Consider the following 13,061-nt stretch of genomic DNA (forward strand, 5'->3'; position numbering starts at 1 on the left):
ACACACACACACACACACACACACACACACACACACACACACACGCGTTGCCTCTCTGGGTGAAGTACTGTCGCTCAGATATGACGTGTACATTAAATCAGTACGTTTATTTAGAATCTTTGTCAAGCGCACACATTGTACCTGGCATGATGATAAAGGATCCCTGTGGCTCCATGGCAACCAAGCACACGCTGAGGATGCTGGGGGTGTCCGAGGCAGAGATGCCACACATTCGGCACATGTCCTTCAGACGTCGACTCAGCGACTGCAGGTTTCTCCTGTTCAACAGAATGCTCCAGTCTGGGACACAGAGGCGAGACAAAGGGGAGACTGAGTGAATCGTACACTGGTACGAAAACGCTTCAGTGCTCGACAATCTGGTTTTTGGCCTCGGCAAACTTTAAAAATAAATAAATGAATGAATGAATCAGCACGACTGTCCTCCTTACCTTTCAACTCTCCGTGCCCGATCCTGCCTAGTCGGCCAATCACCACCCTCCAGGGAAGGGATGTCATCTGCACGAGTCCCAAACACCAATCCCACAGTTTCTGTAAGCCGAGACGCCGAACTGACCCCTTTTTCCTCCGTGCCCTGCAGAACACACACAGCACAAACACGTCAAAACCTCGCGTTAGCCACTCAGCAGGGGTTCAATGCAGGATAAGCTGAACCTCTTGCCTGTTGTCTAAATTTGAGTGCTAAGCGTCGTGCAGATTAGATATGAAGCAGACACACTGAGTGACATCGAGGTTAAACACTTGTTGTGTAGAGTAATATTAAACAGCCAGGTTTTGTTTCATAAAAACATGCCACGGTCCAAACTGTGAAGATGGCAGGTTTGTAACGCTGATGCAGTCCTACCTGTGGGGTACATCTATGTTGATGATGCAGGTCTCCAGCAGTTCCCCATACAGGTCAGTGCAGGTAGCCAGAAGCCACCGTTGGTCGTGGGACAAACAGTAACCTACAAATAGCACGTTGTACTTCTGAGATGCCTCTCCAAACGTCTCCCCCAGCTCTGTCTGCTTGTCCTTCACAGGTGCGAGGATGAACGGCGGCGTGTACAGACGCAGACACTCTGGCCTCTGCAGATGGAAAAAAAGATCCAGGATTTATTTTTCACCTCTTCTGCACCAAAGGATAAATACTAGATCTCTTCTGTCTTGGCTGACTTCCCATATTATTTATGGACAAATATGCTAATGTGTCTGTCCCATTGTCCCACCATATCCCAGTTGTTTCTCCAAGGTACTTCAAGGCTTTCCAGTGTATAAAAGGAAAAGGTAGCATTGCTGTGAGGAAGGAAGTCAGCTGAATTAGGTCCTGATCTAAAGCACCCCCTTTGTCTAAACTGGGAGTCAAGATCCCATTATGAAGGTCTCAGGGAGCTAGCCAAGCACATAATGGAAAGAAAACTCTGGAGGAGCAGAGGGTTACAAGTTTGGTCCGGTTCCAGTTTCAAAAAAAAAAAAAAAAAAACTCTGAAAACTATTTCTTTCTGGTTGCACACTCAACACAGCTGGGGCTCGAGGCTGGACCACATCAGGTCAGGTTCATGTTTGGCCTGAAACACTGCTGCTGGGGTCGGAGTGCCACCCTCTCTTTGCTCTCGATCGATCAGAGAAAGGAGGATACCCGGACAATAACGCTAACTCACAGGGCCAAAAGAGAGCACTGTGAGTTTGACAACGCCTACAACCTGGCTTTTGCTGCATTTACCTCTGGGCTCTTCAGTGCAGTGTCTATGGCCAAGCCCGGGCCGAAGCCGGTCAGTGATTTGACGTTGGTGGAGGCGGGCAGTGGCCGTCTGCACTGAGTGAACACTGAGAACGCGAGCGATTTGAGGTGCTGGGCGTAGATATGACGGTCTTCACCTCGCACTGGCTGAAGCAGGTACTGGCATGGGATAATCTGAGGTTTAACAGAAGAGAACGAAAGGGACACAAAGTTTTTAAAATGACAGGTAACCAAACTCTAAACTCTTTACCAATGCTTCTTTAAATGCAACATGAAAAGTGGGAAGTAGCACACATGTTATGGTTGTGTAACAACACTGCAGTTCCCACGATGAGAATGAAATCAAAACAACATGCAGGACCTCTCCTTTGAAATCTACTTACTTGTACAGAAACAGAATTGCGGATGTGTGGAGGCAGCGACTGAAGCATCTCAAGGTAGCAGCGTAGCAGACCCAGCGTCCACACGCTGGATTGTGCGGGCACTGGCCCCGCGCCCCTGTCCGCCTCCTCGTAGCTAAAGGGGTCCACAATGTAAACAACGATGGCAGGTGGGTACGTGACAGCGTGGGACTCCCCATCTGTGGGCACTCCCACCTTCTCTCGCTCCAAAGTGCTACAGAAAATACAAGGACTCTCATTTTACGCGCAGCCAACTTATTTGCTTTAGATCATAAATGCTAAACTTTATTTTTTTGCATGAAAGTGTTTAGTATTAATACTTTTCTGTTGGATGTATGAGGGCTTTTGTGTTCTGACAATACCTCTCGGGGGGCTCTGTGGGCCCCTGGGCTTGGCTGCTGGAGTTGTCCCCTGAGGCACCGGTATTCTGGGTACCAGCCTGCTGTCCCAGCTGTCCACTCTGGGGGCCGCCTCCCTGGCCCTGGCCGCCCATGCTCCCAAAGGGGGGAAAGGAGCCGGGCTTGGCAGGTATCGTGCTGCCGGTCTGGCCTGACGATGTCACGAGGTTGTTGGAGGGCGCAGAGCTGTTTCCGGGCCCGCTGCTGCTGGGAACAGTGGAGCCAGCGGCGTTCACTGAACCCTGCTGGCTGGCTGTGCTGGAGGTGGAGTTAGATAGTTGTGTGGATGAAGACTGGTTGGATGAGGGTGTGGGGCTGGGCTGCGTAAGGAGAGAGCTGTCTAATGCCTGTGATGCGAGGTATGGAGCTGTATCGAGAAACAACACAGGAAAGATGAGCGCACATCGTTGGACTTTTATCAATAAGATAAAGCAGACTGAAAACAAAAAAAGATACTCCATTCACTACTTTTCAACATCCTCCTACTCTGATCACGCTTCTTTGGAAGCTCTGCTCGCTTTCAAGCAGTCAAGGTTCTCCAGCCAGCCTTTTTATCACATAGCAATATATTAATAACTACATCAAGAGGTGTTAAAAGGTGGAAATTCAGCACCAAAGAGCTGAATGAACCATATTATCCACCAGAACAACCAGCAGCCACACAGAATCAAGCACGTGGTAGGAAATGTCAGCGTAACGTACCGAGGTTGTGGCGGCACACTTGTGCATAGAGTTTGAGCTTAGCGAAGGTGTCACTGTTGCTGCTGGCAGCCTTGAGGAACCAATCACTGACTGGCTGATCCACGGGGGTCTTGGCTCCGTTGCCACCAACAAGGACGATGCCATCAGCGTAGCCTTTGGAAATGGGCCGGTGCTGTCCTAGACGACATGACTGGAGGAAAATGGATAATGGCGGCGTGTGAAAAACAGGGTATGATACATAGATTTACTTTCATTAGTTTGATTTAGCTAAAGAAAGTGCTGAGAGTAGTTGTGTGGTGACAAACTAAAGGGGCATCGTATGGACATTTAATCCTTACCTCATAAACAGCGGTGAGGTCTCTGAAGAAGGTCTTGGCACCACTGAGCAGAGCCTCGTTGTCAGGACAAACAACCAGATAGCCGATGTCCCGCTGGGAGCCGAAGGGATCCAGCAACAGCTTCTCCCAGTAGGGCAGACCAAATGGAGACAGTACCACAAAGTCATACTCATAACCCACTAAGAAGGTGGGGATGGGTAGAGGCTCCGGGGACTCGTCTGTGCCTGAGGAGGTGATGGGAAACAGGAGAAGAGTGAAGGTAAAACCAAGCGTGGGTGGAAAGAAGCCGAAAGCAACAAGAAATAAACCAAAGAGTGAAAATAGTTAACTGGTAAGCTGTCACATTCAAACTTTCACTGTGAGGTCACCCAGCAATGTGACAGCTCCTCCCAGCAGAACCACAGCAGACGGGCTTCACCCACTACTGATGTGACAGTCTCCAGAGCTTTGCTGCCTCGAGATTCAAACGTCATCCACAACGTTTCTTAATCATCCTTATGCTACAAACTAAGGATCTGACCGGCAATTCTTTTCAGTTAGCACTTTTGCACTCAGACAAGCAAGATTCAGGGATTTTACTCAGTCTGACACCTCTTCATCTTCTGTATCAGGAAACGAAAACAGTCAATCGCTAATATGCGTCGCATGAATAGCAGCGAGGTCTCAGAGTTTAACACAGGATTTACCGTAAGAGCCCCGTCCAGCCATCTTGTGGAACTGCTGCCAGGTGAGGGGACCCTGAACGCCCCATGACCGCACCGTCCTTTTCTTCTGGATTGCATCCTGGAGTACGGGCTGCAGGGACATCAGCACCCGCAGCACATCCTGAGAGCACAGCGCACTCACGTCCACTGCTGGAGGACAGGTGAACACAGGAGACAGAGATTCATCACAACACCAACATTACGGGGGGGAACAAACCATGGACTTTAAACATGGTGTTTAAAGAACAATTATTTTGTTTCTCAAAACAAAAACTATTAAAAAAGCAGGTTCTTGAAGGCGTTACGTCCTCACCATTTTGTTTGGCCCAGTTGTGCAGACAGGTGCTCTTGACCAGCGCCTCGTCCACCTTGCCACCTGACATGTTGTCCATGAACTGCCTGCCGTGCTCCATGGCCATGTAGCAGTCGCTGCGGTAGTCCCTCTCCTCTACCCGTACACATGGGGGTATAGGAGCCCCGCCTGGCCCCCGAGTCACTGCGTCATGCTCCAGAACTGAAATGGGTGAAAAGGGGTTTGTGCACTGATCCTGCAGGAGCAGAATCAGCTCGTCCGAGATATGGTCGCTTCTCCCGGCTCCATTTCTCTCCAGCGAGGAAAGCCGCAGCTCCTCGAAGCGCTTCTCTGCCTCTCTGCTGATGTCCGTGCCGCGGCCGATGATGTCCAGCTCGTCCTCCAGGAAGAGGCCCGAGCCGTTCCCATAGCGCCTGTTGACCACGGCGCTGAAGCCACAGCTGCAATGTTTCTGGGCCTCGCTGACCGGGTCGCTCAGGTACACGCCCGCATCCGCTCCTTTGATGTTCATGTTGCACTCGCAGATGCAGCAGCTGTCAAAGTTGCAGTCCTTGAAGAGGTTCATGACCGTCTCGGAGAGGATGAGGGTGACGTAGAGGCTGTGGGCCTCGGGGATGGAGGGTACCGTGGCCGGCTCCACCGAATTCAGCGGTCGGCAGGTGGAGGGGGTTGACGCCGCTGGGGAGCAGAGGTCAGAATTCTCGTACTTGATTGAACCCTGGACGCTGGAGGGGCCACGTGGCGTGCGGGGGGTGCGAGGCGTACGTGGGGTAGGGGCGGAGAAGCGGGGGGTGGCGGGTGAGGGCAGGATGCCGGTGCCACCACTGTTACTTGGTGGAGCGCTGTTGATCATGAAAGGCGTCTGGGTTTGAGGGGTGTACTCTTGGTCCATGGTGCTGCCCACACTTGGGATGTTACTGAGAAACGCAGAGAAATTAAAGAACACAAATTAGATCCGTCTCATGTACACGAGTCCCCTGGACAGAGGGTCTAACTGCGGTGCAAAGATATGGGAGACACCACACAGTTGTATGCAAAACATGGTTCTTCTTGGGTGCCAGATCAGTAACATTCAGTACACCGCTTGAGATAACAGCATACTGCCATCCACCTGTCTTGCTGAATTTGCGAAGACAATTTGAGTAATAAGGCAGTACAATAAGGAACGCAGAGTGGGTTCAGACACATGTTTACACATGAGGGAACACGAATGCAGGAGGGAGAGACTGAGAAACAAAAAAAGGCAGCAGAGGGAGAAGACATTCAATAAACATTTCAGCAAGCGTCCCTCTGAGGTGAGGGACATTTTTGGGTTTGCAAGCAACTGTGAGGAAGCAGAGGGAGAGAGAGTGTGTGAGAGAGCCAGAGAAGGGTGGGGGTGGGTGAGCACATCATGTCCCTAGCTGCATGTCGGGGGAACAGCTCCTGGCGCAGACCCATTAGAAGGAAGTCCCAGCACAACACTCTCCAGCCGGGACACAGTCGCCATGGGATGCAGATGGCAAGGCAGCACCATAGCAACAATATACAAAGTGCTTATAGACACCTCTGTCTGCCCACTCAGGCTCAACTTAGCGTTCCAATAACTTAAACCAAAACCTTACTAATGTTACGGTTATTCAAATATCTAAACCAAAAACACTGACCAGCTTCTTTGCTTGTTATGCTCTACATCTGCAGTCATGCTCCAGTGTACTCGAGAGAGAAATGTTCTTAAATGATCTGCATCATCAGGCAACAGTATAACCCCGCAGATGCAATTAGTTCTGCTTTAAAAAAAAAAGACTTCTTGTGAAAAAAAAATTAAAAAAAAAAAATCAGTCAACCTTTCCAGCTGAGAAAGAGCACTTCCTGTAAGTAAAAAGCAACGCGTCTCGTATCTTTAACAACTAGCGTTTGGTCCAGTTCAGTCATTTGCTTTAAAGGGTTTTTATTATTTATAGAAAATTACATGGTTTGTTATGCAGTTTATCAATATGCATGTATTAGTCAAACACACAAAGTAAAGTAACACTGGTTAATACTGAAATAAGAAGTGCATCATTGTAAAAGAGGAGCAACAGAGCCTAGATAGCAATCAGCAAACACAAAGCTAATGTGGGGGTCGACCGAAGAAAGGCAGAAAAACCAAACGGTCAGAAATAAGTTTCCATGTTTGTGTGGAAAATAGCAGAGCTGCATGTGTGTAGCCAACAGCAGCACTGACAGATCTACTATAGCCGGCACGCTGCTATGAGCAGCTAGGTGGCATGGAGCCGCTGTGGGGGCCCATCTCACCACTGCGGTTATAATCCTCGCCTTCAACCAAGAAGGCATTTTACACTCGGATCCCTGCTCCGCCTGAGGCAGCCATGCATGGGAAATTGAGCTGACTGCTAAGGTGGTGTCCAGGGATAGACCAGAGGCTGTGTGGACAGACAGAGAGCAGGGTACACACTTCCTCACACACCACACTCAACTAGAGCCTTGAATCAGAACAATTCTTTCAAACAGGCTGACATATCTGAATTAGTTCAACTGACTGTCAAAAGACAGAGAAAAAAAGACCTACAGAGTCACACCTGAAGGTAAACATCCAAATAATATCACAGAAACAGAGCAGCATACCTGTCCTTGTTAAGGTAGGTCATCACAGGCACGGGGTTGAGCATGTCCCTGCCCATGGTCCAGCTGGGTCGGTATATGCAGTCCTCTGGTACTTTGATAGGTGGGAGACACTGACTGGGCAATGTCTTCAGCGGGGCAAACATGGAGCAGCCTACAAATAGCTGACACAGCTCTGGCTTGTACACAAAAGAATAGTCCTGCAAAATGGACAGAAAATAAGGCATCACTGTGTCGGGTCCTTTGGGGGCGGGGTAGCCACAAACAAACACCCAAAAGATGAATCACAAGCATCCCAAACAAATCCTGCGGCAGCTTCTTTTCACATTCAGATATTACCTGATACACAGTTATTGTATTGACAGTTTGCATGTTCTGTTTGGACGTGCTGCAGAAAATGAAATCAGATGCATGCACAGGCAGGACATACTGGTGCTGGCCAGATCCTGTTTGCAATATTTGCATCACTAGATTACTTTGATACTGGGCCAGTTACATTTTTGTTAAAAAAGATCATTTTTCCTTATTTTCTAGTAGATGTTTTTGCACGTTTAGACATAAATCACCCTACAAGAAGAGCCCTCTGAAGCACGACAGACAAGAAATTCTAAATTCTGTGCATCACAACAAAAGATTGCTGTTCTTGCTCTTGGTATCCAGCCGATTGCATTGCGGTATGGGCCCTTGATTCCAAATCTGTTTTAAAAACCAAATCCACCAATAATCACCAGCTTTGACATCTACAGTTTCTGGCAGTAAATCCTCCCTACAGAGTCAGTCAGCTGTAAGTCTCACACCCACCTTGATCTCAGATGGCTTAGGGCTACAGAAGCTCTCCTCCACCTCAATCTTGAAGTGGCCTCCTAGAGTTGAAGGGCCTTCCACTGTTGTCATGCCCGTGCTGGGCTCCATGGTGCAGTACTCCTTGCTGCACATGTTCATAGGCGAGTATCCCATGATGTGCTGCTCCAGGGAGGGAGGCGTGGGAAACATCTGGATTAGATGATCTGAACCTAGAACAGAAGAACCAGAGGGTAACGATGAAGGTCAGACTGAGGCTATAACGTGTCTGAAGAGGAACAAATGCAGGAGGTTTAAGGCAAACGTCTATTGCAAGACTACTGCTGTTATCACACAGCTTACACTGGGGATACAAGTAATTATAGGTCTGTATCCTATGTTTAAACTGCACTTCACAAACATTTAGTAAGATAGTAACTACGGAAATAGCTTCACAAAAAATGTTTCAATTTTAGCTTTAAGTGTTACTAAGCGTTCTGCCTGCTGATGCATGTTTTATGTTTCTGTAATCAAATATGACAGCCATGGTGGTGCTACAGGCAGCTATAGATAGCTATGTGACTATCAAACCAATGAATGTCTAATTCCTTACATTCCTCTAACAGGACTATCACCCTCATGTGAGGAAAAGTTTGCATTTGCATTAGATATTCAATGCAAGACTATTTTCAGAATTCAGCTGGGCTGCTGAAACTCAGCTGTTGCAAAGGTAGATGATAGTGAAACCAGCAGCTCCTTTTTACATTTCTTGCATTTACATAAAGATAAGTCTGCAGCAGAATCCTGGTTAAATAAATAGATGGCCACAGTATGCTGAGGGAATATCCAACAACTAACTACTTTTGCTATTGTGAGATGCAGCTGGGAGACCACACACAATTTAAAGTAAAGGCCACGGCCCTGGGCTGTACATAAAACTAAAGACAACGGTTGATCTGAGACCAATTTTCCTCACAGTGAAATATACAGCATCTTTAAAAAGCTCTAGTGTCCCAGTGCTCCAACCAACACTAAGCAACAGAAACATATTTTGTTTTTGTTGCTTAGAAAATCTCAGCTGCAGCTGACCTCAGACTAACAAACCAATAACTTCCAGCAGCAGCAGGTTTCTAAGCTGTCTGGTAGCGAACAGTCACACTTTTCACCACTAGGTGGCCAAATCCAGTCTGAGCAACAACTGTGTTTGAGCTGTAAAACGTGAACTTCATTTAGTGGATTAAAGGATATGAAACCTTTCACCTCAGCTGAATACTAAGCATGGGGAATACTGTGTTTATGTCTCAGGTGGCTTCTGGCAAAACCTCAGTGTATAATTCTTAGTTTTCAGGGGCCTCACAGGTGCGACCAATCTGATTCTACATCTGTGTTTGGAGCCTAGGGAGGCATGGCACATTAACGTGGGGGGGGCAAGAGAGACAGTGGTGGGAGACTGAGCGATACATACAGGGTACAGGATCCAAGATGGATGATTTGTTTTCCTTGTTGCCAAATATCCCGTCCGTTCCATTCACCGGTCGCCTGGAACCCGGCTGTAGGAGGGAGAGGGACGAAAAAGAATAAAACACCTGATTAAGTCGGTATTTTTGAGTCAGTAAATATAGCTATTAATTCATTCCTGGTATTAGTCACACACAAATGGCTTGTAAATACCAGAGGTACCACTGCTCTGGCACAAAAGTGAAAGACACACAAAACCACACTCAAGATCTCTACTGACCGCCAGCTCATCCTCATCTGAGTTGAAGAGGTTGTCCAGGTCGTTGATGGACACCACCAGGTCCGTCTCGTGGATCAGGCTGGTGGAAGTCACGCGGTTGTGAGGCGCTGCACGCTGAGGGTCTGCGCACACAAACACTGCTGTAAATACTTCTCTCTTTCCATAAGTAGACGGCGGCTGTTTGAGAATCCACTGAAGGCAGCAACGTTGCTCTGAGCTGTGATTGTTTCGTTAAAATTCCCTGAATGGACTCAATCCACGAACAAGATTTTCTTCTTCAAAAATTCAATTAGTGAAATGCTTTCAGCATGACAAATCTGTTATATGAGATTGAAATTAAAAGTAATTGAGAATGAATGTTACTTATTTGGTAAATTAATTTCTATTGACATGTTGGAAATGTAGCTAACAGGTTTCAGTCACTGTGGTGGCTCGCCAAAATCCATCTGAATACTAAAATGAAAAACGCTGGAGTTACTATGTCGGTCTTCTGAGAGCAACAGTACAACTGAGTGTGTTGGGATGATGCTGGAAACAGGCTGCTTACCATCTGATGGGCCGGTCCCTCCATCCTCACCCTGTGGGGGAGAAAAGAGATTGGCTGCTTAGACCAACACAAACACTGAACTGTTACTGACACGCTGTTTCATAGCTTCATTAAACAATATTCTCAAATTAAATTGCACCGATATCAATGAAATTCTCAAACAACTGCATGGTTACAGGCGTGTCAAATCTTTTAAGCCCAAAACTGTGATTCAGAAAATGTACAAATAAAGTTGATGAACTACAAAAACACAAAGAGAACCATTTCAAAAGCCACATGCTACCTTATCCAATCAATGTGCAAAATAATTCAACCTATCAATAACAAAAGTACAGTGAGAGAGGCAGACAAACAGGGAGCGGTAGAGTCTCGTGTCTGCTGAGGCAAATAAGATTTCCAGTGCAGCCCAGAGTGAAATCACGATCCAAGGAATGGCCTGTTAGGCTCCTACACAGACATCGATATCTGGGAGGCCTGGCCTTCTGTGCCAGCGTGCTCTTGTGGCGTGTTGTGTGTACACTGTGTGCTGAGCAGTTTGAGAGGGGAACAGCGATGTTATGTCCCGGCCATTGATTTCATTACGCTCCAGGGTTTTCTCTGAGTAACGCAGGCTTTAATCTGTCTCCCTTAGAGGCCCAATCCAGGGCAGCGCACAACATCCCCACCAAGGCTGCAATCTATAGGCGGCAAAGACACCTTAACCCCTTATCAATAGCGTAGCCTTGGGTGGGAAGGTGTGTTAGCATCTGGCAAAAGACTCGAAAGCAGCCCAGCTTTCTTCTCCGTCACACAAGACGAGCCGCCAGTAAGTGATTTAATAGTCTGATGAGCAGTAAATATGTCTGACTCGACAAATAAGCGTTATTAAAATAATGACTTAATCTCACATTAAGATTTAATTTGACACAGTAAAGTTAACCTTCACAGGCAGATTCTGAAGGTTTAGATTAAATATGTGGCACTCCATACTGTACAGTAATGCCACTGTTTTGCACATGTCTCAACTCTGTATATTTTTATATATTTTATTTATTGTTTACTCTATTTAATTTGTAAAATATGTGTACACACACACACACACACACACGTAGAAAAACATTTAGTATACACATCCAGAAATGCATATACTATTATATATTGTACATATATTTATTAGTTTCAGATGTAGCCATTCTTGTATTTTGCACAACTCTGTTGCTTGTGAAGCTCGCACACAAGAATTTCACTCACATGTGCTGTACCAATGTACCTGCACATGTGATGTGACAATAAAGTGATTTGATTTGATTTGAGGTAGGAGGTGAAATTCATTGCAGCTACAACGATGAATGACTTAAGGGGAAAAAACAACAACAACAACAAACTGAAAGACAACAAAATTATTAGTTTAAGAAATAACCAGTGCACGCTCACACGCAGAGCATGTGGTGGATGTGCACAAAGTAAAGCAGACAGACGGAGGAAGAGCTCCACTGCACACAGTGCTCTTAAGAGACTTCACTCCACCGAGAGCTGCCTTCACCCTCACATTTCTGCACACATCGGGGGCGTGCAGCGGGGTCGTAACCAGACAGAAGAGAAGGAAAATAGTTGAGTGCGCTTTTTAAGGCTCAACGCTTCAGTGAGTCGGGTTTGTGGCACTGTGACGTCCCGCTGGGGACGGGGACACAAACATCGAATCTCCCTTTCAAAATCGTACCAGCCAACAGGTGGCCCTTCTCTGGAACCGAAGCTAAAAGCCGCAGAGGCGGAAGCAGAGCAGGAGAATACAGCGAGGAGGGGAAGGAGGAAGAGGGCAGATCAAATAGGAAAAACACAACAACTCAAAGGAAATTGGAGAGGCTAACTATTTGGTGTTCCTTTGGGCGCAAACAACAATAGTGATTCAGGAATGGTTTCCTGCTCGTTTAGACTTTGGCAGTGAAAGCGGATGCATGCAGAAAGTGGTTGCCCTGTTATTTTTAGTGCAGTGTTGCTGAGGATGTGGATGGCCTATTTTCTAACTCGCCTGCTCCCGGATCTTAAAATCAGCCCTCTTGTCCCTTTTTCACCCCAGGCAACTAAGTGAAAGACGGCTTGGAATAAAGCGGTGACGCTCAAAAAGGCTTCGCACCAACACACCTTCTTCAAACTGTTACTGCAGCTTTCTGTAATATAGCCGATGGACTGCGGCTACAAGAGCAACTAAAAGCAGCCAAACCGCCTCGCACAGCTGTTTTCTAAGCAGGTAAACCAGCATTAAAACTAGCTGGACTTCAAGGTGACAAATCCACAGATAAATCACGATAAAAGTCTCACGTGATAATCTGCCTTTGACAGGAATATCTGCTGACTCAGGTTTATAATCATTACGATGATCAGAGGAAAGCAGCTAAGCACATTCAATCCTCAAACATGCCTCGACTATTTATATTTAATGTCACTTCATGCAGTTTTTACTCCTCATTTATTTAAAAGCTGCAGTTACAAGTTGTTTAGTATGAAATGAATTTATATTAAAACCAACAAGGAATTTTCTTTTTTGGAACAAGTCCTTTTTACATGGGATCAGTGCGACTGGGAGACTTCATGGGATTTACAAACTACCAGCAACATTTGTGTGTTTTGCGACACTTTCACGGAGATAAGCAAAGTCTGACATTTGGTGCTAAACAACTACAAGCTGCAGACATAATATTGTGCTAAATAAGCTGGGCCTATGAAAAGAGTGCATGCTACCCATTAGGGCTGCACGATTAATCGTTAGAAAATCGCGATCTCGATTCATACTTATGTGCGATCTCATTTCCAAATGACAA

The 13,061-nt window shown here is 46.7% G+C and overlaps 1 protein-coding gene across 1 annotated transcript in view; it reads right to left on the reverse strand.

Annotated features, from left to right (window-relative positions):
• med13a (mediator complex subunit 13a) overlaps nt 1–13,061 on the reverse strand; it is a 66,792-nt gene that overhangs the window by 4,537 nt on the left and 49,194 nt on the right. The window contains exons 11-25 of the mRNA XM_014335018.2: nt 10,264–10,294; nt 9,717–9,838; nt 9,444–9,528; nt 8,000–8,211; nt 7,202–7,398; nt 4,595–5,511; nt 4,264–4,431; nt 3,578–3,801; nt 3,240–3,429; nt 2,502–2,904; nt 2,122–2,353; nt 1,721–1,912; nt 863–1,086; nt 450–592; nt 142–300 (exon numbers count right to left, since the gene is read on the reverse strand). Of these exons, the coding sequence (XP_014190504.1) occupies nt 142–300; nt 450–592; nt 863–1,086; nt 1,721–1,912; nt 2,122–2,353; nt 2,502–2,904; nt 3,240–3,429; nt 3,578–3,801; nt 4,264–4,431; nt 4,595–5,511; nt 7,202–7,398; nt 8,000–8,211; nt 9,444–9,528; nt 9,717–9,838; nt 10,264–10,294 (3,499 nt within the window). The remainder of the gene's footprint in view (nt 1–141; nt 301–449; nt 593–862; nt 1,087–1,720; nt 1,913–2,121; nt 2,354–2,501; nt 2,905–3,239; nt 3,430–3,577; nt 3,802–4,263; nt 4,432–4,594; nt 5,512–7,201; nt 7,399–7,999; nt 8,212–9,443; nt 9,529–9,716; nt 9,839–10,263; nt 10,295–13,061) is intronic.

The sequence above is a fragment of the Haplochromis burtoni genome, unplaced genomic scaffold (genome assembly GCF_018398535.1).
Source record: "Haplochromis burtoni strain Fernald_Lab_line unplaced genomic scaffold, NCSU_Asbu1 Contig_24, whole genome shotgun sequence".
Taxonomy (NCBI): domain Eukaryota; kingdom Metazoa; phylum Chordata; class Actinopteri; order Cichliformes; family Cichlidae; genus Haplochromis; species Haplochromis burtoni.